The following is a 23,445-nucleotide window of genomic DNA, read 5'->3' on the forward strand; positions in this document are numbered from 1 at the left end:
TGTGAAATGTATTATGCAAATTGACTAGCAATTTCGCCAAACAAATATAAAGATATAGGTTGCAGCAGTTTGTCTTTCGACTACACTTGAGAAATCCGCGATGGGACTGAGCTGAAGTAGCTTCAGTGACTTCTTATAGTACAGATTCAGCTGTCAATCAAAAGGAGATGCAGTCTTTCGACAGATCCTCCAATCATCACGCGGAAGCCCGGAGTCCGGGCCAGCCCACTCCTCATTCACCCCCAGAGACGTTGAGTGTCTGTGGGCGGGACATAATCGCAGCATTTATCCAATGACCGTCTATTTTCGGAGCACTGAAAAAAACTGTTCAGAGCAGCCCCATTGAAGTCAATGGACGCTCGGCTTCAACAGGGAAATGCACTGACGCTACGGGAATGTATGAGAAGTAAATCGAGTCAGCCGACCTGCTATATGTAATGTAGCTGATTCTGAACGAACTCGTCTTCAAGATGAACGTGTTCTAACGCATTTTTAGTCAGTAAATTGTTTACACATTAGTACATATTTGACCATTATTTTTTTGACATTATAGGGGAAGCTGAGCTTCCCTTGCAGTCTTAAAGAAATCCCCACTGTGTACAGCATATTTACTGTGTAATAATACTGAGCTAAATACGCTGCCTGGCCAAAAAAAAAGTTGCATACTCTAATATTGCGTTGGACCGCTTTTTAGCGCACATTCATCATGGCATGGTTTCAACAACGTTATGCAATGTCACAACATTTATTTCCATCCTGAGTTTTTTGGCCTAGCTCATTTTTGGCCGAGATCTTGTATGGAACACTGTAAAGTCTTCTCCAGCACATCCCAAAGTCTTTCAATGGGGTTAAGGTCAGGACTCTGTGTTGGCCAATTCATGTGTGAAAATTATTCCTCATGCTCCCTGAACCACTCTTTCGCAATTTTAAGCCTGATGAATCTTGGCATTGTCATCCTGGAATATGCCTGTGCCGTCAGGGAAGAAAAAATCAGTTGATGGGATAACCTGGTCATTTAGTTCATTCAGTTAGTCAGCGTACTTTTTTTATTGCCGTATAACGTTGCTGAGCCTAGACCTGACCAATTTAAGCAACCCCAGATCATAACACTGACTCCGGAGGCTTGTACATTGGGCACAATGCATGATGGGTGCATCGCTTCATGCATTTCCCATCTTACCCTAATGCACCCATCGCTTTGGAATAGGGTAAATCTGGACTCATCAGAACACATTACTTTTTTCCATTGCTCCATAGTCCAATCTTTATACTCCCTAGAAAATGTAATTAGTTTTTTCTGATTAGCCTCCATAACAAGTGGCTTTCTTGTGGCCACACAGCTGTTTATCCCCAATCCTGTAAGTTCTCATCGCATAGTGCGTGTGGAAATGCTCTTACTTTCACTATTAACTATAGCCGTGAGTTCTACCGTCAATTTTTGTTTATTGATCTCCGATCACAATCATTCAAGATTTTTTTCTGACCACATTTCTTCCACGTAGCTGATGGTTTACTACTATCCTTCCAGGCATCCTACTTGGCATCTTGCAAATGTCTTTTTCCTGAAGTGACATTTTGTTTATAAAACAAATGCATTATTTCATTAATTATCATTGGGTCTTTTTTCAAGAGAATTGTAGTGGGTATTAAAAGGGCAAACATTTATTTAATTACATTCAAAAAGTGTTATTCAATATTTTGTCCAAAAAACAAACTTTTGAGAAGTTTCACATCAGAACCTAAAAAGTTATGACAATTTTTGTGGTGGCTGTTTCACTTCTGAGATCAATTTGTGCATATTTAATGTCTGATTTGCATATTTTAAAGATTTAAATTGGTTAAGCCACAACTACAATGTTTTTTTTTTTTTTATACTTTCTATGGCAAAGTTTTATTTTGATAAAAGGAAAGTAAAAGTAATAGCATTGTACCTATCTTTAGTTACAGTTTATCTGTCTCATTTGTGTTCTGTTTTCTGTCTGTATTAGATGAGTGCTATTGGAATAACAGAGCATGCTAAAGGGGACAGCAAGAAGTTTGAGATCTGGTCCAGTTCAAGGGATGAGGTATACACCGTACAGGTGAGTATAGGAGTATGGGTGTTTGTGTCTGGCGATGGAGGACTAATATAGAGACTTTAAGTTAAAATTCATGTTACATGTGTAAAGTGTGCACTGACCAAATATCATATCTTGGGTTTATGTACACTGGTGGCCAAAAGTTTTGAAAAATGTACAGATGTTGCTCTTATGGAAAGAAATTGGTACTTTTATTCACCAATGTGGCATTCAACTGATCACAATATTAAACTACTTCAAAGAGTTATCATCAAAAAATTGCATGCATCAATGACAGCTTTGCAGATCCTTGGCATTCTAGCAGTTTGTACAGATACTCAGGTGACATTTCACCTCACGCTTGTACACACCTGTAGCACTTGCCATAGATGTGGCTGTCTTGTCGGACACTTCTCACGCACCTTACAGTCTAGCTGATCCCACAAAAGCTCCATGGGGTTGAGATCCACATAACTATTTTACAGTTTTAGCTTTCAACTGTGTTTGATATAATGTCAAGTGATTTTCTAGTACCAAATTAGTGATTTAGCATGATTACTCAAAGATAAGGTGTTGGAGTGATGGCTGCTGGATATGGGGCCTGTATAGATTTAATCAAAAATGACTTTTTTCAAATAGAGATGGTGCTGTTTTTTACATCAGTAATTTCCTGACTATACTTTTGTGATCAGTTGAATGACACTTTGGTGAATTAAGGACCGATTTCCTTCCGAAACAGTTAAATCTGTACATTATTCCAAACTTTTGGCTGCCTGTGTATATGTTTCTCTGTGATTTATGTGGTCATGTAGGCCATGTCTGAAGAGGTTAAGACTATCTGGGTGACAGAAATCCGGAAACTTCTAACAGGACAGCTGGAGGCCTGCAAAGGTAGGAGGTTGGTTTTTAGGATTGTTTTGAAATAAACAGTAGGCAAAGGGATTAATTATATGAAATGCATTTCAATCGATGACTTTTCAAAATACAAATCTAATACAAAGACACCATGATTTTTATTATGCAGAGGCAAGACAACAGAGGCCTCCTGATCAGCTCACCTCAGACACTAGCTCAACTAACAGGTACACTTACACACACACTCTTATCTCCAGTTTCAAGATAATTTGAACAAATTACACAACATGAAATTCATGATGTCTTTAGACTGGTGAGAAATGATAGTAATCTTAGGAGTGGAGGAGTGGAGAAACAGAAGACTGAGGAAGAACGGGACAAAGAACTTGAGAATATCTCTGAACCCAGAATGACAGAGAGAACAAAGGGTAAGGGGAAAAAATATTATTTGGAATGTTCTTCCTGCCTATTAAAGATATAAAAAAGGAAAATTGTGCCATCATCTATTCAGTCATGTAATTTTTCTTTGTCTATGCAACACATAAGGAGATTTTTAGCAAAATGTCCAAGCTGCTATTTTCCATACATTAAATCGGAAAGTGTGGCTAAAAAAAGATAATAAAAAACACTGTAAAAGTATCACAAAAACACCATGAATGTAGTCCACTCAACTTGTGTTACATTTCAAGTTATTCAATAGCTTTGTGCATGGAACTGAGCAAAAGTTCAGTCGTTATTCACTGAAAATCTTTCCGTTTCTTTGGGGGATTACAGGGTCTTCTTGCAGCTCTGAGACTAAACCAAAACGACAGGATATCCGGAGTGACCCCACACCTCTAGGTGACCTATTTCAACATTCTGAAAATCTAACATGGAGTTCCTTTGTTCTTGATATTTGCTCCCCTGATAGATTTTAAAATAAAAATGTAAAATGCCAGATGTTAAAAATAAATGATTCACTGTCACCAAGGGACCAAAGTGAACCTTGTGCAGAGCTCTAAGGAATAAAAGCAGAAACATTACAGACTGTTAAAGGAATAGTTCACCCAAAATGAAAATTCATTATCATTTACATTTACATGATGTTATTCAAAGCTGGTATGACTTTCTTTCTTCTGTGGAACACAAAAGGAGACTTTTTGAAGAATGTTTAATACTGCCCTTTTCCATTATGTGCTATGAAATCACACATTGACCAGACTGTCAATCTCCAAAAGGGCAAAAGGCACAAAAATAGTGATGTTAGGTTATTTGTTAACAGCTTCAGTTACCATTCACTTTCATTGCATGGAACAAATATGCTATGAAAGTGAATGTTGACTGAAGCTGTCAGTCCTTAACTTTCTGCCTAATGCAGTATATAAGACATGAGGGTGGCTAAATGATAACTGAGTTTTTATTTTGGGTGAACTATCCTTATAAATCATTCTGTCACTTCTTTCATGTTCCTCTGTCTGCTCTTTTCTCAGGTTGGTCTAAAGGATCTCTCTCCCTGGATGCCTCTATGGAGCATGATGGGTACTTTAGTGCTGAGGAGCAGATGACTTCAGACCCAGAGGAGGAGAGGGAAGAGAAGCTGGTACGAGACCACTATCTGTTTTTCACAGTCAATCTTACAGAGTTCTAAAGGGTGTCATGTTTTAAGGATTAACTCTTGATTTCAGTGTGAAGATGAACCACAGTCTATGAGGATTGCAGAAGAGATCCACTGTTCTGAAGAGACTGAGAATTCTGAGAAATGAGAGTGTGTTGGGGGGGCTATTTGCAAGCAACAGCATATACAGTGGCTCCAAAAAGTATTTGGACACTTAAGCCACTGTTAAAAATGTACAGTATAAATGTCATTGCATTATATGCAAAATAGTGTACACAAGTGGCATTTTTTTTTTACATAAAGATAGCACACTTTTCACAAAAATACGTTTCTTAGATTTTAAATTATACATCAATATGATTCAAAATTAAGGCAAAAAGGATTTTGACACTTTCTGGTTGTCAAACGTTAGTGGAACGTGCATAGTTAATGTGTCAGCTTGTTTGAACCTGTGTGAACTTGAGGGGAATTTACATCATACATCCACTAAAAATGTTTGAGAAAAGGTCTAGCATCATTTGTTTGCAAATTACAATTTTGTTATTAAATGCAATGACATTTAAAAAATGTAAGATTCCTTCAGATTGTCTGAATACTATTTGGGGCTACTATACACTTTGTTTTTTGTGAAAAAAAATCTAATGAAAAGAGGAAAATGGGAGATTTAAAGGGGACATGACATCAACTGTGTGGAATCAAATGGTACTTGATCATCACATATAAGAGGTTTCAGAACTCAAAACTTCCTCCTCACTGCAAAAAGAGCATTTGTTGAAACCAAGCTGCCAAAATGCCTCATTCTCTACTTCCTCCACATTGTGATGTTACACTGTGGTAGAAATTTGCATCTGACCACCTCCACAACAACACATCAACTCCTGCTTTGCCTATTAACTTAAGTAGCCCTGCCCAGTAGTGGTGAGCAGTGAGCAATGTAAGGAGAGACCATGACATCCAAGAGCCAATCATAACAGTGGGCATTTACTGTCAAGCACCAAAACCGAGTGTTAATGAGGGTAGAAAATAATTATGTTTTACAGCTTGTTATTATAAAAAAAAGGCATGTCATAACCTGAAGGAGAACCTTATTCTCCTACTAAGAACTTATTCTACCACAACAAACTTCTCTAGTTCTTCAGAAAGCCATAAACAGTATGTGCTGGTGCTTGAAATAACCCAGAAATCAATGCACTGACCAAAGTCCCTTTCAAGGCAAGCCAGTCCACGGGGTGGCCATCTTGATAATGCTTCCTGGCAGATATTTTCTATGGGGACAAGCGTTGTTATGATAAATTGAGTCCACCTGGTAAATCGAGTCCCCATGTGGGTAAACATTTGTAATGCCTGAGCAAAAAACCTATCATGTATTGTGATAGAATGTCATTGAAGTCTAGGCTAACTGAAAAACACCTATAAAAACACATCTTTAATTTCACAATCTATAAATTCAGATATATACTATTATGTGTAACTTATGGATTAAAAGTCATTAAATGTTGTATTTTCAAAGTTATATTTAAACACATCATAAAGGATTTATACTCAGGCAGTGAATATAGTACACATTAATAGGTCCCTCAGCCAATGGAATTTCTTTGACATCATAGGGAGACCTGATTTTCATGGGGGACATGATTTCTCACAACACCTGCATAAAAGTACAGCTCACTGGTATCATCATAAATTGTGCTTCTTCAGATCACACTAAAAATTATATTTTTCTGACTGGTCCAGCTAATGTGCATGTGTGTTCTCAAGTTGACTGACAGACGATGTCTGTATCTAAAAGGTGATTGGCTCTTTAACCTTTAAGGTGGAACTTCCTTTTATACATCTGCCATAATAGGTGTTCCAATTTCTCCCATTCATCTTATACAAGTGCTCTGTCTTGGGCTACATAGTCTCTGCCACTGACTAACCTATAGTGTAACATTAAGAACTTTGACCCTCCACAAATAAATATACATTGAAAAAGGTCTAGTGAAAGAAGAATATTCTTTGCTGAAGGTATAGATGAACCTTTATTTTTAAGAGTATAATCTTAAAGAGAAACCACCAAAATAATGCATTTCACTGACAATCCTGTGCCAACAATTTACATACTGTCTCATACAAAGCTGTGATACATGTTTCATATCCCTTAACCCTTATACAGTTAGTAAAATGTGCCACAGTGATGTGTCCATACTGGTATATGGTATGTCTGTTGTCAAGTCCTGTGATTTTCTGTGTGAATGCATGTAAACAGTTGTAATATGTGTGTGTTCAATCAGTGCAGGAAACTAGGGCCGACATGGTAACAAGCATATCATAAAGTTGAAGTCAGAAGTTTACTTACACTTAGGTTGAAGTCATTAAAACACATTTTTTAACCACTCCAGAGATTTCATATTAGCAAACTAAAGTTTTGGCAAGAAGATCCGGACATCTACTTTGTGCATGACACAAGTAATTTTTTCCAACAATTGTTTACAGACAGATTGTTTCATATTTAATTTACTGCATCCCAATTCCAGTGGGTCAGATGTTTACATACACCAAGTTAACTGTACCTGGCTAATTGGAGTCAATTGGAGGTGTAACTGTGTATGTATTTTAAGGCCTACTTTCAAACTCAGTGCCTCTTTTCTTGACATCATGGGAAAATCACAAGAAATCAGCCAAAAGATGAAAAATTGTGGACCGCCACAAGTCTGGTTCATCCTTAGGAGCAATTTCTAAATGCCTGAAGGTACCATGTTCATCTGTACAAACAATAGTACGCAAGTATAAACACCATGGGATCACACAGCCATCATACCGCTCAGGAAGGAGACACATTCTGTCTAGTTTGGTGAAAAAAGTGCATATCAATCCCAGAACAACAGCAAAGGACCTTATGAAGCTGCTGGAGGAAACAGGTAGAAAAAGTATCTATATCCACAGTCAAATTAGTCCTATATTGACATAACCTGAAAGGCTGCTCAGCAAGGAAGAAGCCACTGCTCCAAAACTGCCATAAAAACAAAGCCAGACTACAGTTTTCAAGTGCACATGGGGAAAAGATCTTACTTTTTGGAGACATTTCCTCTAGTCTGATGAAACAAAAATTAAACTGTTTGGCCATAATGATGACCGTTATGTTTGGAGGAAAAAGGGTGAGGCTTGCAAGCTGAAGAACACCATCTCAACTGTGAAGCATGGTGGTGGCAGCATCATGTTGTGGGAGTGCTTTGCTGTAGGAGGGGCTGGTGCACTTCACAAAATAGATGGCATCATGAGGAAGGAAAATTATGTGGATATATTGAAGCAACATCTCAAAACATCAGCCAGGAAGTTAAAGCTTGGTCACAAATGGGTCTTCCAAATGGACAACGACCCCAAGCATACCTCCAAAGTTGTGGCAAAATGGCCTAAGGATAACAAAGTCAAGGTATTGGAGTGGCCATCACAAAGCCCTGACCTCAATCCAATAGACAATTTGTGGACAGAACTGAAAAAACATGTGCGAGCAGGAGGCCTACAATCCTGACTCAGTTACACCAGTTTTGTCTAGAGGAATGGGACACAATTCCAGCAACTTATTGTGGGAAGCTTGTGGAAGCCTACCCAGCACATTTGACCCAAGTTAAACAATTTAAAGGCAATGCTATCAAATACTAACAAAGTGTATGTAAACATTTGACCCACAGGGAATGTGACGAAAGAAATAAAAGCTATTATTCTGTCATTTCACATTCTTAAAATAAAGTAGTGATCCTAACTGACCTAAGACAGAATGTTTTCTATGATTAAATGTCAGGAATTGTGAAAAACTGAGTTTAAATATATTTAGCTAAAATGTATGTAAACTTCTGACTTCAACGGTATATGCAGATGTTGTTTCTCAAAGTGACTGTGATCACCCTGTGGCATTTGTACTGAATGCAGAATTGTATGTTTACAAATCCATCTTATTTTATATGTGAATGTTAAAAATAAAACTATCGTTTAATATTTTTGTCTGTTTTATTGCTGGAAAAGGGGAGGCTTGGTTTGGTTTTTAAATGTAATAAGTGCGCTCAACCATACTTTTTGGCCAAATTTTTTAAAATGTAATATTTTGGTAACACTTAATATTAAAATGTATAGCAATGCATTTTATACTACATTTTTACTATTATAATGTAGTTGTTATTCATGTTCTCATGCATACATTTTAAAAATATTTAACATAGGCCTAAATTAAATTTTAAATATAGTCTAACTTGGCTCACAAATTCGTGACATTTCTAACAATTTGAAAGTACATTCATTATCTTTTAAGCGATTTAAAATGTAATAAGGTTAAAATTAACGTTATTCATTAGTGTTGGGCATTTACAGTAATAGGATTGCATGTGCTGTAGCTAGAGAGCATCAGTAGGCTGCTACTGAAGTACTGGGCTCAGACGAAATGGGCGGAGCTTAATGTCGTTCAAGATGTGACGCTCTTACAAGTAAAGGAAATCGAAACTGTAATTTGCTACCGAGCGTACCATTCGCTTGTAAATGTAAATACACATAGCACAAAATGGGGTCGGATCAGTATCGAGCAGCCTGCAAAATTATGTGTGTATTGTGCCAGAAATCAGACGAAACGGAAATCACCGGCGCTCTTTCTTCCAAAGAGAACATTTCAGCTCATCAAAACTGTTTGGTGAGTGAATTTTTATATGGAAATCTCTCTTACACAAATAAACAGCAATATTATTAGTGATGCTTGCTCCCTCTCGTCACTCACTGTTTTTGCTACAGACATAAATGCTCTGGGGGCCAACACATTTCGTAATAATATAATAACCTACATTGTTCAATTTGTATTTACCTAGCCATACTGGTGAAAAATTACAATTCACAAGACGATGTAGGTCATTTTTAATGCTAAATATCTGATTTAAAAAAAAGTAAAAAGTACGAATATCCTTAGTTAACTGTGAAAAAGTATATTACTTTTAACAAGACAAAACATGTACACTCGGTAACCACTTTATTAAGTTCACCTACACCTTCATGCGATTATCTAATCAGTCAATTGTGTGACAGCAGTGCAATGCATAAAAGCATGTAGATATGGGTCATAAGCTTTAGTTAATGTTCACATTAACCATCAGAACAGGGAAAATTTAGCTTTCAGTGATTTCAACCATGGCATGATTTTTGGGGCAAGATGGCCTGGTTTGAGTAGTTCTGTTACTGCTGATCCTCTGGGATTTTCACACACAACAATCTCTAGAATTTACTCAGTATGGAGCAAAAAACAAAAACATCCAGTGAGTGGCAGTTCTGTGGACAGAAACACCTTTTTGATGAGAATGGTCAGCAGAGAATGGCCAGACTGGTTCGAGCTGACAGAAAGGCTACAGTAACTCAGATAACCCCTCTGCACAATTGTAGTGAGCAGAATAGCATTTCAGAATGCACAATATGTTAAACCTTGAGGCAGATAGGATACAACATCAGAAGACCATGTTGGGTTCCACTTCTGTCAGCCAAGAACAGAAAGCTGAGGCTGCAGAAGTACAATGATGGTAGGCTCACTGCAGCCTCAGCTTTCTGTTCTAACCAAATGAAGTGGTCGGTGAGTGTATTCTATGGACCATTATTGTCAAAAGGGTGGTGAAATAATAATTGTGCATTCCTAGAAGTCACATTTTATTATATTTATTGAAATAGTTATGTTTCTTCATCAGCTTTGTTCTTTGGGGTTTTAGACTATATGTTGTTTTGTTAATTTTGTGCGTTATTTTAGTGTCACGTGTGTAATGTAATCTATGTAAATGCTAATGGTATTTTGATTTTGTGTGGATGACACTGCAATATTTTACATATTTACTGTTATACCTACCATGAGAGTAAATTTAAAAGTACATGTTTTAAGTACAAATGTAAGTTTTTCTTCCAGTATGTTGGTACATTAACATTCTGATAGCCCTGTAAAGTGTATGATTGTGAACTGTAAAGCATGCACGCACCAAAATGCAATTCCTTTAATGCCTGAAACATTGTTATTGTATTTTTACAGTATATTTCTGCCAACCACAGCTGCTAGCATTTTTTAGTTCACCCAAAACTGAAAATTATCTTATAACTTTCTCACCACATCTCATATGTGTAGGAATATCTTTCTTTCGAGAACACAAATTAAGGAACATTTCAGCTCTTTTGGTCCTTTCAATGAAAGTGAATCTTGGCCAGAATTTGAAGCTCCAAAAAGCACATAAAAGCAGCATAAAAATCATCCATAAAACTCCAGTCATTTAATCTGTCTTCTGAAGTGATAGGCCTATTATTGGTGCAAGTGAGAAACAGATCAAAAGTCCTTTTTTTACAATAAATTATCCTCCATGCCCAGAAGGTGGCGATATGCATGAAGAATGCAAATTGCCAAAACACAAGAAGAATGTGAAAGTGAAAGTGGAGATTTATAGTAAAGAATGATTAAATATTGATCTGTTTCTCACCCACACTTATATCACTTCTGAAGAAATGGATTTAACCACTGAAGGGTTACTTTTATTACTTTTATGCTGCTGCCTTTGCTTTTTGGAGCTTAGAAATGTAGGCACCCATTCATATGCATTCTGAGGACCAACAGAACTGAGATATTCTTCTAAAAATCTTTTTTGTGTTCAGCAGAAGAAGAAAGTCATACATATCTGGGATGTCATGAAGGTAAGTAAATAATGAGAGAATTTTATTTTAGGTGAACTACTGCTTTAACAGATTTATTATTATTATTTGTAAACAGTGTAGGTTTGTTTCTTTTGACACGGGCTTGTAAGCAAACAGCTAGCAACCACCCAGAACAGCTTAGCAACCACTTAGCAACACCCTGGCATCCACCATAACAGACAATTTCAACACACCTTTTGCCCAAGTAGCCTATAATTTCTGACTTTATCCAATATTGGAATGTGTTCATAACTTTCTGCATTACACAAACAAGAAAGGTGGTTTTACACTGTAGAATAAGTGATTCGTTTCAGACAGCACAACTCATCAGATCCATGTTAATTTTACTGTGTCCTCAGTTGTTTGCATCAGGAATCTACTGCAAGAACTCGCCTACCTATGATGACCTGTTTGGATTTGCTGTAGATGATGTAAATCAAGAGCTGAGGAGAGGAAAGAGATTAGTGCGTATCAAGTTTTTACTAATGTACCTATGAACTTTTTTCTCCATGTTATAGATATTAAATTTATAACTAAATGCAATAGATACTAACAAAGTGTAAATACAAGCAGGACCTTACATTCACAGGGTCTGGGACAACATTTTTATAGCCTATGCATTTAACATGTTAATTACATATTGTCTTTTACAAGTGACTATTTTTTTTCAAAGTTTAAATACTTTCTCCTACTCCAGATTAATGTGTAGAGACAACTGTATGTAAGCCATTCGTAGGTTGATTTCCAGAGAAGTTTAAATACTCTGGCCATGTTGCACTTTAGTTTTGTGAAAACCTCGCCCTGGTTATTATAGTCTCAACCAATAATAGCAACAATGACTCAACCAAAGGCATGAGGTTGTCAAGGGACTACCTGCTGATCAGAAGGGAAACCTTTAAAATATTTTCAAGTCTGTTAGTTGCACACAAATGACACACTTTAGCTCTTCAGACCAAGCACATGAAATTCATCTGTATTACTCAGCACAGTGTATGTAATTACACTGTAATATGAACACTCTTACGTAAACTGACCAAACAGTGAATACAGTTTCTGTATTCTGGTGGTGTTACTCAATTGTAATTGCTTTGTTGTTAAATACAGAAATGCTCACACTGTGGGAAACTGGGCGCTACAGCAGGATGTGATGTAAAGCGTTGTAAGCACTCGTTCCATTATCCCTGCGCCATAGAGGCCCATGGCAGAGCCATTGAAGACATTGCTAAAGGAAATTATAAGTAAGATGAAAGAATCTCTTATCACTTCATTTTTCAGATATGATCATTTAACAGTAGTAAAATAGTCTGTATTTCCTTTTTAGATTGTTCTGTAAAAAGCATGACCCACAAGCCAACAGAACAAGTAAGTGTTTACATGTATATTTTTAATTCAGACACAATCAATTTGATAGCGGTATGCAAAAGACAAATTGAAAATACAGCGTCACATCTGCATCGATCAACACTGAAATGTGATTCCTTTAGCGTACCTTTCTTTCCAGAGTATTTGTTTTTTTTATTACCTAATTAAGCTACATTAGGACATACGTCAAATTTAAAGGTGAAGTATTAAGGTCTTCTATTTGAATGTTATCGTCCTAAATTTATTGGATTTGTTTTTAAAATAATTTCTATTTGCCACATTATCTGAAGTGTAGCAAGACTTCATAGTTGGTGTTTGTGTGTTTGATAGGTTCAGTAAATTCCTTAACTTCTAGTCCTAATACCTCAAGATGTGCATCAGCTGACATTAGTGGACGAATGCTTGAAAAGGTCAGCATGCACACTCACGCTTAAACCCCAGCTTTCTTAACGTAAACACATGCATTGACTTTTCCCTAACCACATTACAAAGATCATCGATACTGTCTATCGCAAAACATCACTACACTTTACTGAAGATAAATGAACATCACATTTTGTTTAAAAAATGTATTTTCTTTCTTCTCTTTCTTTATTCAATGACAGAGTGTATCCAATTCATCTACAGGGTGAGTATGCAGTGTGTGTGTGTGTGGCCTCATCTTAACTGTTTTAATCACAGAATATTGTCACATAAATAATTACAAATAATGTGATTATTTATTATATATTATATATACATTATATTAGAATATATACATTATATATATCTTTTGTGTGGCCTGTTTCAGGTCATCAGAAGCAGGATTGCCCAGCGTGAAGAAGAGGAAGTTGACTGTAACAATCTTAGATTCTGGTAATTGTTTTATTTTATTGAACCACAATAGCATTAATACCTGATAACCCATTTCAGTTACGGGCAGTAGAGAGTTGTTTATCGGTCAACAAAAGAATAAAAGATAGTTCTTTGCATGCCGATGTCAGATATTGTAAATAGACTTTTACACTAACACATGTGTCTTTCTCTTAGATGATGAAGAGCAGACTGCCATTGAGTCCATGTTTGCTCCAGTCGATTCAGATGGCAGTACACCCCCAAAACAACACAATGTGAGTTGTGTTTTTATGATTAAATGAGACTGTATATTTAGACACCTTTAATCAGACTGTGTCTGTCTCTGTACACATCAAGATTCGTAGCTTTAAGGTCAGGGAAACCCTATATGTGATCATTTGGTATTGGTTTTAGCAAAATCTGGTTAATTCAGTAAGAAAGTACAGCTTTGATCAGAGTGAAAATTAGGCAGCCATGACCCTGCGCAAAACTGTCCGGGCCGATTTTATACAAATTTACACTTCACTTTATAACAGTCAATGTTAATAAAGAAAAATACAAGTAGAATTTGGTAGAATAGAAACCAAATATCAATTGTAGGTAAAGCTAAATAGTTTACATGATATACATAAATTATACATAAAAGTTTCAGATTGAGAGTGAGCAACTGCTGAATTGTACCAACATTAAGGCAGTGATGGACATTTTATCTGCATTGTGTTAAGATACATATCAGATTCTATTATAAGAAAGATATGACCTTGCCAGAATTAATTTGGCTAAATTATTTTACAGATTATATTACTGACATTTTATTTGTTTATTTTCTATTTTCTTGTGTTTACAGAGTGAATTTGATTCACCAACAAAGTGAGTGCAGTGCCTGTGTTTGTGTGTCCTCAACTTAACTATAGCCACAGAATATTGTCAACCTAATAATCACTGTAATGTTATTATCATAGATGATGTTGTGTCGTGTTCTTTTAGGTCACCAGAATTGGAAACACCGAGAAGGAAGAAAACAGAGTTGTTTCGCAAAACACGCCTTGCATACTCGGGTATATATTTAAGCCACAATAAAAATAAATGCCAACTAACCCAACCCCTTTCATTTGCAGTTTTTGGGGAGGTGTTAAATAATCTCTGTATTGGTCCACATGAGAATATGAAAACAGTTATTTCTGTATAAAACAAGTTATTGTCATTAAATTGTAAACATTTTAAATAATATATCTTGACTGATGATGATGAAATTCAGTTCTGTACTGACCCTTTATTTTTTCCAGAGAAGTGTACGCCTCCAGTACAGCACAAAGTGAGTCTCGCATAATAAAATCTGACCTTTTAAAATGGGTCTTTATGCACCAACTTTCATGCCTTCATGGTATACTTCACTAGAACTGCTTAAGTTTTTAAATGCATCACACCCTGTTAAGTGGTTATGGACCTCTAAAAATTTTAAAGAAACTCTGTGTTCACTTTTATTTGCAGAAAACTCCTGTGCCTGAAAATACAAGGTATGTTGACTAATATTCACTCACTATTTGAAAAGTTTAAGTAATCAGCAAAAAACATGTTCCAGGATCATGCTCAAACATGTAGCCAGTGTACAGTGTATTGACAACATGTGTCTATAACTCTTACAAAATTCATCCATGATAACCAGTGTTTGAATGGAGTCTGAGCTCTTGTGGGGTCACCTTACACAGACTATAGTTTCTGCCAAAGTAGCATTGTTACTGTAGTTATTTTTCCTTTTTAACATCTGTAATTATGCTGCGTTCACATAGTGTCAGAATTACTGTAACTACAAGATGACACCTCAAATCTCCTGGAGACAGTAAAATATTTAGTCACTCCATTATTTGACTTTTGTATATGCTCTTGCAAAATGTCTCCCTGCAGGCCCTCTGAAGAACTCAATCCATCAAGCACAGGTAGAAATGAACAATAACTTTTTGTGAGTCTTTGAAAATAAACAAAAGAGGGGCATCATTTTTCATCAGTCCATTTTTGTAAGAAATATAATCTTATTATTTTCAGGAGCTGATGGTGATGACACTGACATTGACTCAGTGAGTCCATCTGCACGGAACACAGCTCACTCATTTCCTGTACTGTAAACATTACAGTCCATTATAATTAGGACTGGGTAAAAATATAGATTTTCCAATGCATCGCAATCTTCATTTGAACAATCTCGATATTGATTCTTAAATCCCAAGATCAATTTTTACTCTATGCACAACTCTCTAAAATGTGAGGAAATCCCTTGCATATGAGACCAAATTTTGCACATTGCAACTAAAAATGTCTTTGATTAGCCACTGGCTGCTAAATGTTCAGATTTCACTCACAATTCATTGAGTAGTAAAGTGGAGAAGTTCAGCGCTGAGATCTTTTCGCTGCGTGTGGATAGTTAAAGTTTGGTTTTGACTCATTTCATGTAACGTGTGTACAAAGGCGGGTTCCACACAATCAATTTGTCATTGAATAATTTCTCTTTTAAAATACTTTCTGTTCTTTAAAGTCAATTGGCTGAATTGGCTACATAACTATACTCTCTCCTCTCCACCAATAGCTGGTGTGTGGTGGGCGTTCTGGCGCACTATGGCTGCCGTCGCATCATCCAGGTGGATGCTGCACACTGGTGGTGGTTGAGGAGATTCCCCCTATACTATGTAAAGTGCTTTGAATGCCTAGAAAAGCGCTATATAAATGCAAGGAATTATTAGTATTATTATAATTGTTGATGGGGGCCTGGGTAGCTCAGCAAGTAAAGACACTGACTTCCACACCTGGAGTCGCAAGTTGGAATCCAGGTTCGACACCAGTCAGGCTTCCAAAGCAACCAATTGGCCGGGTTGCCAGGGTGGGCAGAGTCACCTTGGTTTAACCTGCTCGTGGTCGCTATAACGTGGTTCTCGCTCTCGGTGGGGCACGTGGCGAGTTGTGTGTGGATGCCACAGAGTATATTGGAAATACTCCACATGCACTAGGTCTCCGAGGTAACGCGCTCAACAAGCAATAAGATAAGATGCGCAGACTGACTGTCTCGGACGCGGAGGCAACTAGGATTCGTCCTCCGCCACCCAGATTGAGGCGAGTCACTATGCCACCACGAGGACCTAGAACGCAATGGGAATTGGGCATACCAAATTGGGGAGAAAAGGGGAGAAAAAGGTCAATTGTAATCACGATTAGCATGAATGAGGTAAATCAGTCATTCAACTCCATTCTCATCAATATGAGCTCCTTTAGAGACAATCTTTACAGAAATGCTGGTTTTCTTAAAGAGACAGTAATAGCTGGGAGAGAATTTCTTCTATTATAACTGAAATATACACAAATCAATTTATTTCTGATCGAATCAGAATTGAATTGAATCAGGAAATCTATATCAATTCCCAGCCCTAGTTATAATACTCTGTTCATCACAATCACTTGTAACGTACTGTGACTGCATTAGTAAGCTGTATGATTGCTTAAAGTACCTTTTCTCTTACTTAGGATGTTTCTCAGAGTTTATTGCATCCATATACTGACTTTATGGATTCAGGACCTTCAGTGGAATCAGGTACACACGTTCTCTTTTTTGCTTTCCTATTGCTGACATACTGTACATTCAAATGGTGTGAATCTGAGTGACAATCAGTACTCAGAGTGGGAACAAGTTGACACCAGTTTTCCCCTTTTTGTATATATAACAGATTATTTACAAAAACATTTGTCTTAATACAGTTATTTTATATCATCTGCTTGAGATTTTCAATAAGAAATAGACATTTTAGGTTTCAACATTCCTTTTGTGAATAGAATAGTATAGAATAGAAGAACAGGGAGCCCTGCATCAGATGGTATGTCCCCATAGAGCTCAGCAGAGCAACATCATCGAGTCAGTCTGGGATTACATGAAGAGACAGAAGCAATTGAGACAGTCTAAATAAAACTTGTGCATGGTTCTGCATTCTTTTATTTTGAGAGAGTACAAATCTACACACATAAGGAATATGTGTTTTTCAACACAATTTATAACTAGTACCTGAAATAAATAGGTTCCAAAAAAAATTTCAATGATTTCATTTTTGTGGACACAATATATATAATAGGACTGCCAAGGTTAATTTATGAGATTCATCAATGAATTATAATTAAATATATATTATAATTATAATTTATTTATAAATGTTGTTTTTAAAATAACAGCCTTTTAAACCTATTTTATGTATTCAAAATAATCAAAATAATAATAATAAATTGAATTTAAAACTGAATGCATTACATTTTGAAAGAAAAAAATGATATATTAAGCAAATTGCTGCAATTTCTAAATTTGAGATATATCTTGATTTCTTACTCAATCCTAAACGTCACAGTACTGTGAAAAGTATTGCAAAGATTTGCCAGTCCTGGCACACTTCAAGCACAAGTGGCAATACATTTGTTTATATGCTCTCTCTCTCTCTCGCTCTCGCTCTATTCAGAGAATTGTCTAGTCTAACCTTGTTCACTTTCTGTCCCAGCTGTGTGTAACTCACCAGGGTCTATCATTGTGTCTAATTATGTGGAATCACAACCCACAAAAATGACTGCCCCAGAACCCAATGCTCCAACCACCAACCCTAAGGTCTCTGGTTCTGCTGAACCTACACCATGCCAGGACCATTCAAGTGGTGTTCCTTTGAGTCATCCAGGGTCACCCAACCAGTTAATCTCCACTGCTGGCATTCCAGATGTACAACCACTCCCGCCATCTGACGTCACAACTGATCATCCACCAGAACTTACTCCTCCACCAGTGGCGTCTACCTCACCTGATCGTATCGCATCAGCAGATGCTTGTAGTGTGGATGCTATGGCAAGCTCAGAATCCAGTGCCGCCATGTTCTGGGATAGATGTAATGAGGCTGGATGCACTAAAGAAATCTTTTCTGATCTCGTGTCTCAGCTAAGCAGCTTGGGAGAAAGTATACAATCACAGGAAGCCAGCCACAATGGTGAGAACCAACGATTGTCAGTTATATAACTTAAACAATTAGTTCATCCAAAAATGTAAAAGTGATTTTGTAAAAACACATATGACTTTTTTTCTGTGGAATGCAATAGGAGTGTTTTATCATCCAATTATAATGATTGGGGCTTTCAAGCTTCCAAAAAGGATGCACATAAGTATGAAAAAGTCTATATGAATCTGAGTCTTCTGAAGACATACGATAGCTTTGTGTGAGAAACAGACCAAAATCTACATTGTTATTCACTGATAGTCTTCCCCTACAGTGAATGAATGTTGCATTGATATTGTGCTATTTTGGACACTACACTAAATGTGCTTCACACAGTGAACAGGGTACTCTCCTCAACCTCTACCAGTGTGCAGCATCAACCTGGATGATGCAACAGCAACCATAGTGCACCAGAACGCTCACCACACACCAGCTATTGGTGGAGAGGAGACAGTAGAGTTACTGAGCCAATTTACAGATGTGAATTATTAGGGGAACATGATTGAGAAAGGCCAATAGGGGAAATTTATTCAGGACACCAGGGTTACACACCCTACTCTTTTATAAGAAGTGCCCTGGGATTTTTATGATCACAGAGAGTCAAGACCTCAGTTTAACATCTCATCCAAAGGATGGTGCCTTTTAGCAGTATATGGCACTTTTCCACTGCAGGTTACGGTTCGACTCGCCTCAACTCTACTCGCTTTACTTTTCTGAGCTTGCTTTTCCACTGCTGTATAGTGCCACCTCAATGTGGGTGGGATTGTAGGCTGATCGTCATAGTTATGCTGCCTCTACTGCCATGACATCATCTTAAACACGACACAAACATTACTGACCAAAACAATAACACAACCGCTAGCTGTTAGCTACTAGCTCATTGTGCTGCATAAAGCAGTTGTTGCATGGTGATTTTACACAAGTGTAACAGTTAAATTGGCATGGTTGTTTTAGAAGCAAGCTTTCCAGTACCTGGTCAACTAAATAAAGTGAAGCTTTCAAGCGGAGTATAGAGTTAACATAACAAAACATACCATCTTCCATCGTGGATCAACACCAGTACAGGGCACTCTCCCACCTATTGCTCGCCTTTTAGATAGCGTCCATTTGGTCAAACCACTTCCAATTTTCCTTAATGGTTCTGTAGTCACTTTTAAGTTATTTTTTTTTACTTTTGCCTACACTGTTGTTACGTCCAAAGTTAGCCATGTGCTGCCAAGAGCTGATACACTTCCTGAAAAACGTTTTAGTTTTACGTTGTTTCTTTCTTCGCTAATGAGTGGACAGTCTTCACCTCGTTTATTGACCATGGCGTGGTTTATGTACAGTCGTTTCTTATTTCACAATTTGAAAGGCGCTTGAACAAATGATACTGTTATCACTGTTGCTAACTTTAAAACTAGCGGGTTGATGTCCCGTGTTGGAAATCCAGTGACGATTCTCTCAGACCAATAATTGATCTGCATGATTTTGACGTCACATTTAGTATCAGCTTGGCTCGCTTGCAAACTCGACCGAGGTTGTACTAAAAAAAAGTATCAGGTACCATCTACAGTAGAAAACCCCCAAGCGAGCAGAGTCGAACCGTGCAGTGGAAAAGCCCCAATAATGTCCTCGTCACTATACAGGGGCATTATGACTCACACAGATTTATTAGCATGCCCTGTTGAACTCCCTAACACCTCTTCCAGCAACAGTTTTTCTGATTAATCGTGATCTTCATTGGAACAATTCCTCTACTACAGTGAGAGGAAACCACTGGCATTTACAACCAAATTTCATGCTATGTGACGAAAGTGAATATATTTGGCAACTGGCTGGTAAATGTTTACATTTCACTCACCAGTAATTTGTGTAGTTTAGTCGTGAAGTGTTCAGCAGCAAGATCCTTTCACAGTGTGTTGAGAGTAAAAGTTGTTCTGTGCATGTCCAAGACAAGATCCACTCAACCCATTTGTCATCGAATACTGTCTCTTTTAATACTCTTTCTGTTCTTTACAGTCAGTTGTTGATAAAAACAACTACAAAAAAATAATTTTTTATTCTAATCACGCCAGTTCAGTCGCTAGTTAATATGCGCTCATTTAAAGGCGCTGTTTACAGAAATGCAGTTTTTTTTGTTAAAGAGACAGGATCGGTTTTAGCATGTGCTCAACAAATCAATGTAAATACTTGTAAATAGTACAAATTATGCAATTTAGCAATAAATATGTAACAAAAATAATATATGAAATATAATATCTTTTTTATATATATATATATAATTTTATCCCCTTTTCTCCCAATTTGGAATGCCCAATTCGCACTACTTAGTAGGTCCTAGTGGTGGCGCGGTTACTCACCTCAGTCCGGGTGGAGGAGGACAAGCCTCAGTTGCCTCTGCTTCTGAGACAGTCAATCCGCGCATCTTATCACATGGTTCGCTGTTCATGACACAGCGGAGACTCACAGCATGGGAGCCTCATACTACTCTCCGCGATCCACGCACAACTTACCACGCGCCCCATTGAGCGAGAACCCTTAGTCGTGACCACAAGGTTACTCCATGTGACTCTACCCTCCCTAGCAACTGGGCCGATTTGGTTGCGTAGGAGACCTGGCTTCGATCTCGTGACTCCAGGGGTGGTAGTCAGCATCAATACTCACTTAGCTACCCAGGCCCCTAATATCTTATTTATTGATTAAATACATTTATTTGTTCATTTATAAAAAGTTAAAATGTGACCAAATTATAATTTTCATAATGTACCTAGTTAAAAGGTCCACTGTATAATTAACAGCATTAGCTAGTAGATAATTTGTTTTATATTTAACAAAAAGGGACATTATAACTTAATTAAACCCATATTAATCGATATTGAATCGAATCTTAATCTAATCGAATTAAGAGATTGTGAATGAGAATCTAATTGAATCAGGATATCTGTATCAGTACCCAGCCCTACTCTTATATGTACAATTCAGTCAACTCATACTATATACAATGGTACGTATAATTAGTAAGTCATTATGGAGGCATTTTTTTAATTTGCTAATTTTGAATCTTTAAATGGCATTTTTGCCCTGAGCCCCCTTTAATTTCGGGACCTGATTCATGTGTAAATTGCCTCAAACATAACTGCAAATTTGTCGTTGTTCCTCCTTCAAAGACTCCAGGTTTGTCATGACATGCTGGGGTGGGGTTAAAACTGAATAAAAACTTTTGAACATTGGCTTATCTGCTGTGTGGTCTCACAGTAAAAAGAGTGATATAACCAGAAGACCAAGTTATTACATTTTGATGAAAGATTACGAGGACAAATATTTTTCAAAATGCAAATGTGCATGGATGAATCATACACAACAAGATTAGTAACATGCAAGAAAATAAATTGGGTACATTTTGATTTCATGCTGACTTTAAATGCTGTGACTGGATAATTGAGTCTGTAAGCTTGAATCGTATATCACTACTACTATTATTATCTCTCATGAATGAGCCAAGGAGAGCAAGAGCGAATTTCAACATTTTCAGTGAATAATGACTTTAGAAAACTTGAATGGACAACTTTTGTGCTTTTTTGTCATTTGGAGCATGACAGCTCCAGTCCACATTTACTTACATTTATATATATTTTTAAAACTGGTCAGGGTATTCTTTAAAAATTCACAGGTCATACATGAAGGTGAGTAAATAATGACAGAATTTAAGTTTTTAGATGAACTGTCACTTCAAGTTCTTTAACTCAGTAGAAAGCTGATAAATGCTAAGCATTTGTTTATTCAACTGAAAAACTGATCGCTAATAAAAATTCCACAGACTACAATGTTGCACTGAAAGTATTGGAGGCATCTGGACGGCTACCTTGGATTATTACTCAACTGGAACAAGGTACATTTTTTAGGGTACCTTGCTTTATTACCACCATAGACATTAGGAGGAAAAGTGATTACCATAATTTTGTCTCTATATAACAGTTGAACTATTTAACTTTACAATTTTTAAAGGGGGAAATGTTACAGCATAATGGGGTTGAACAGATAGTGTGGGATTGGAAAAATCTACATTTTCTTACAAAATGCATAAAGCTGTGAATAGCATGATATTTAAATTTCATTCAAATATAAAATTGCATTAGACACTAAACAGTTCAATCCATTAAATAATGTGATGAAGTTCAGTGTTCTGTTAATGTTAGCAAAAGCATGCCGTTGGGGGACACATACAGTATCTCACTGTTGTTTTTGTTTTTTTGAGAATGATCATATTTTGCTCATTGTTTTCTAGACATGGAGAAGCAGGAACAGGATTTGCAGAGAAAAAAAGCAGCACTCAGGGATGCCAGAGCTGTACTGGGTATCCATAGTCTAAACTAACAAGATTGTGCTGCAGGGGCAAACGAACCATTAGAACACTTTCAGAAATTTCTAGGCTCTTCCCGCTGCTTTTCATCAATGACTACTGGGCAAACCATGTCAAGTTCATTCTATGCTTTTCAATGAATAAAATGAAATGAGGATCCTACAGGAAAGTACAGTGCAACATATATCATGCATCCAAGAAGACAATGCACAAAGGAAGCTTCAAGACACAATAAGATGGTAGATATACTGTAAATGTTTGCATTATCATGTTACATCACGTAATTAATATTCATTAGCAAAGTTAAAAAGATTTACCATGTGTTACCCCTCCCCACTTTTCAAGTTTGTACTAAAATCTTTTTTCATTATTATTTTTTGACAGAATTTCCTAGTTTTTAGCTTAGTGACTACAATTATTAAAAGGGCAACAGGGAATACATTTTGTAAGTGGTAGGACATCAATTATCTTTATGTAGTAACAACAGTGATATCTTACAGTATAAGGTGTAACTGTCCATATTTTACAAAACTCTTAACTGGGTGTAAATGGACTTTCACTCTTTACTCGCCGATGCATAAATATCTCATAAAAGGGTTTATATACAGATTTAAATATAAATAATATTTTTTAAAGAAAATAAAAAGGTTGTAGATCTTCTTTGTAACTTAAGTTCATCTTAGGCTGCTTTGTATACATTGTATTGTTTAAAAATACCAGATGTGT

The 23,445-nt window shown here is 36.8% G+C and overlaps 2 protein-coding genes across 3 annotated transcripts in view; both read left to right on the forward strand.

Moving 5' to 3' along the window:
• The window catches only part of LOC127659229 (guanine nucleotide exchange factor DBS-like), a 35,467-nt gene extending 27,005 nt beyond the window's left edge, over nucleotides 1-8,462 (forward strand). Inside the window, exons 23-29 of one of the 2 annotated variants that reach the window (XM_052148950.1) lie at nucleotides 1,989-2,081; nucleotides 2,870-2,948; nucleotides 3,082-3,139; nucleotides 3,222-3,340; nucleotides 3,687-3,752; nucleotides 4,382-4,491; nucleotides 4,577-8,462. In XM_052148950.1, coding sequence (XP_052004910.1) covers nucleotides 1,989-2,081; nucleotides 2,870-2,948; nucleotides 3,082-3,139; nucleotides 3,222-3,340; nucleotides 3,687-3,752; nucleotides 4,382-4,491; nucleotides 4,577-4,654 — 603 coding nt within the window. In that variant the 3' untranslated portion in view covers nucleotides 4,655-8,462. The remainder of the gene's footprint in view (nucleotides 1-1,988; nucleotides 2,082-2,869; nucleotides 2,949-3,081; nucleotides 3,140-3,221; nucleotides 3,341-3,686; nucleotides 3,753-4,381; nucleotides 4,492-4,576) is intronic. The other variant, XM_052148951.1, reaches the window with a different exon arrangement.
• Nucleotides 8,463-8,958: 496 nt separating this feature from the next.
• LOC127658740 (mucin-1-like) lies at nucleotides 8,959-23,426 on the forward strand. The gene is made up of 18 exons (XM_052148213.1): nucleotides 8,959-9,163; nucleotides 11,538-11,642; nucleotides 12,283-12,416; nucleotides 12,500-12,540; nucleotides 12,871-12,950; nucleotides 13,146-13,168; nucleotides 13,331-13,395; nucleotides 13,570-13,649; nucleotides 14,222-14,244; nucleotides 14,362-14,432; nucleotides 14,661-14,689; nucleotides 14,866-14,891; nucleotides 15,280-15,311; nucleotides 15,418-15,449; nucleotides 16,885-16,951; nucleotides 17,898-18,371; nucleotides 22,177-22,248; nucleotides 22,645-23,426. Exons 1-18 carry the CDS (start codon nucleotides 9,038-9,040, stop codon nucleotides 22,731-22,733), a joined length of 1,569 nt encoding a protein of 522 aa, XP_052004173.1. The 5' UTR covers nucleotides 8,959-9,037; the 3' UTR covers nucleotides 22,734-23,426.
• The last annotated feature ends 19 nt before the right edge of the window (nucleotides 23,427-23,445 follow it).

This window comes from Xyrauchen texanus, chromosome 18 (assembly GCF_025860055.1).
Source record: "Xyrauchen texanus isolate HMW12.3.18 chromosome 18, RBS_HiC_50CHRs, whole genome shotgun sequence".
In the NCBI taxonomy this organism is placed as follows: Eukaryota; Metazoa; Chordata; class Actinopteri; order Cypriniformes; family Catostomidae; genus Xyrauchen; species Xyrauchen texanus.

What these genes read in the sequence shown, in the direction of transcription:
- LOC127658740 (XM_052148213.1), top strand. Translation starts at nt 9,038, where the DNA reads ATGGGGTCGGATCAGTATCGAGCAGCCTGCAAAATTATGTGTGTATTG. An exon ending in TGAGGAGAGGAAAGAGATTA is followed by an intron (nt 11,643 to 12,282) that starts GTGCGTATCAAG and finishes TGTTAAATACAG; the next exon opens with AAATGCTCACACTGTGGGAA. An exon ending in CCCACAAGCCAACAGAACAA is followed by an intron (nt 12,541 to 12,870) that starts GTAAGTGTTTAC and finishes TGTGTTTGATAG; the next exon opens with GTTCAGTAAATTCCTTAACT.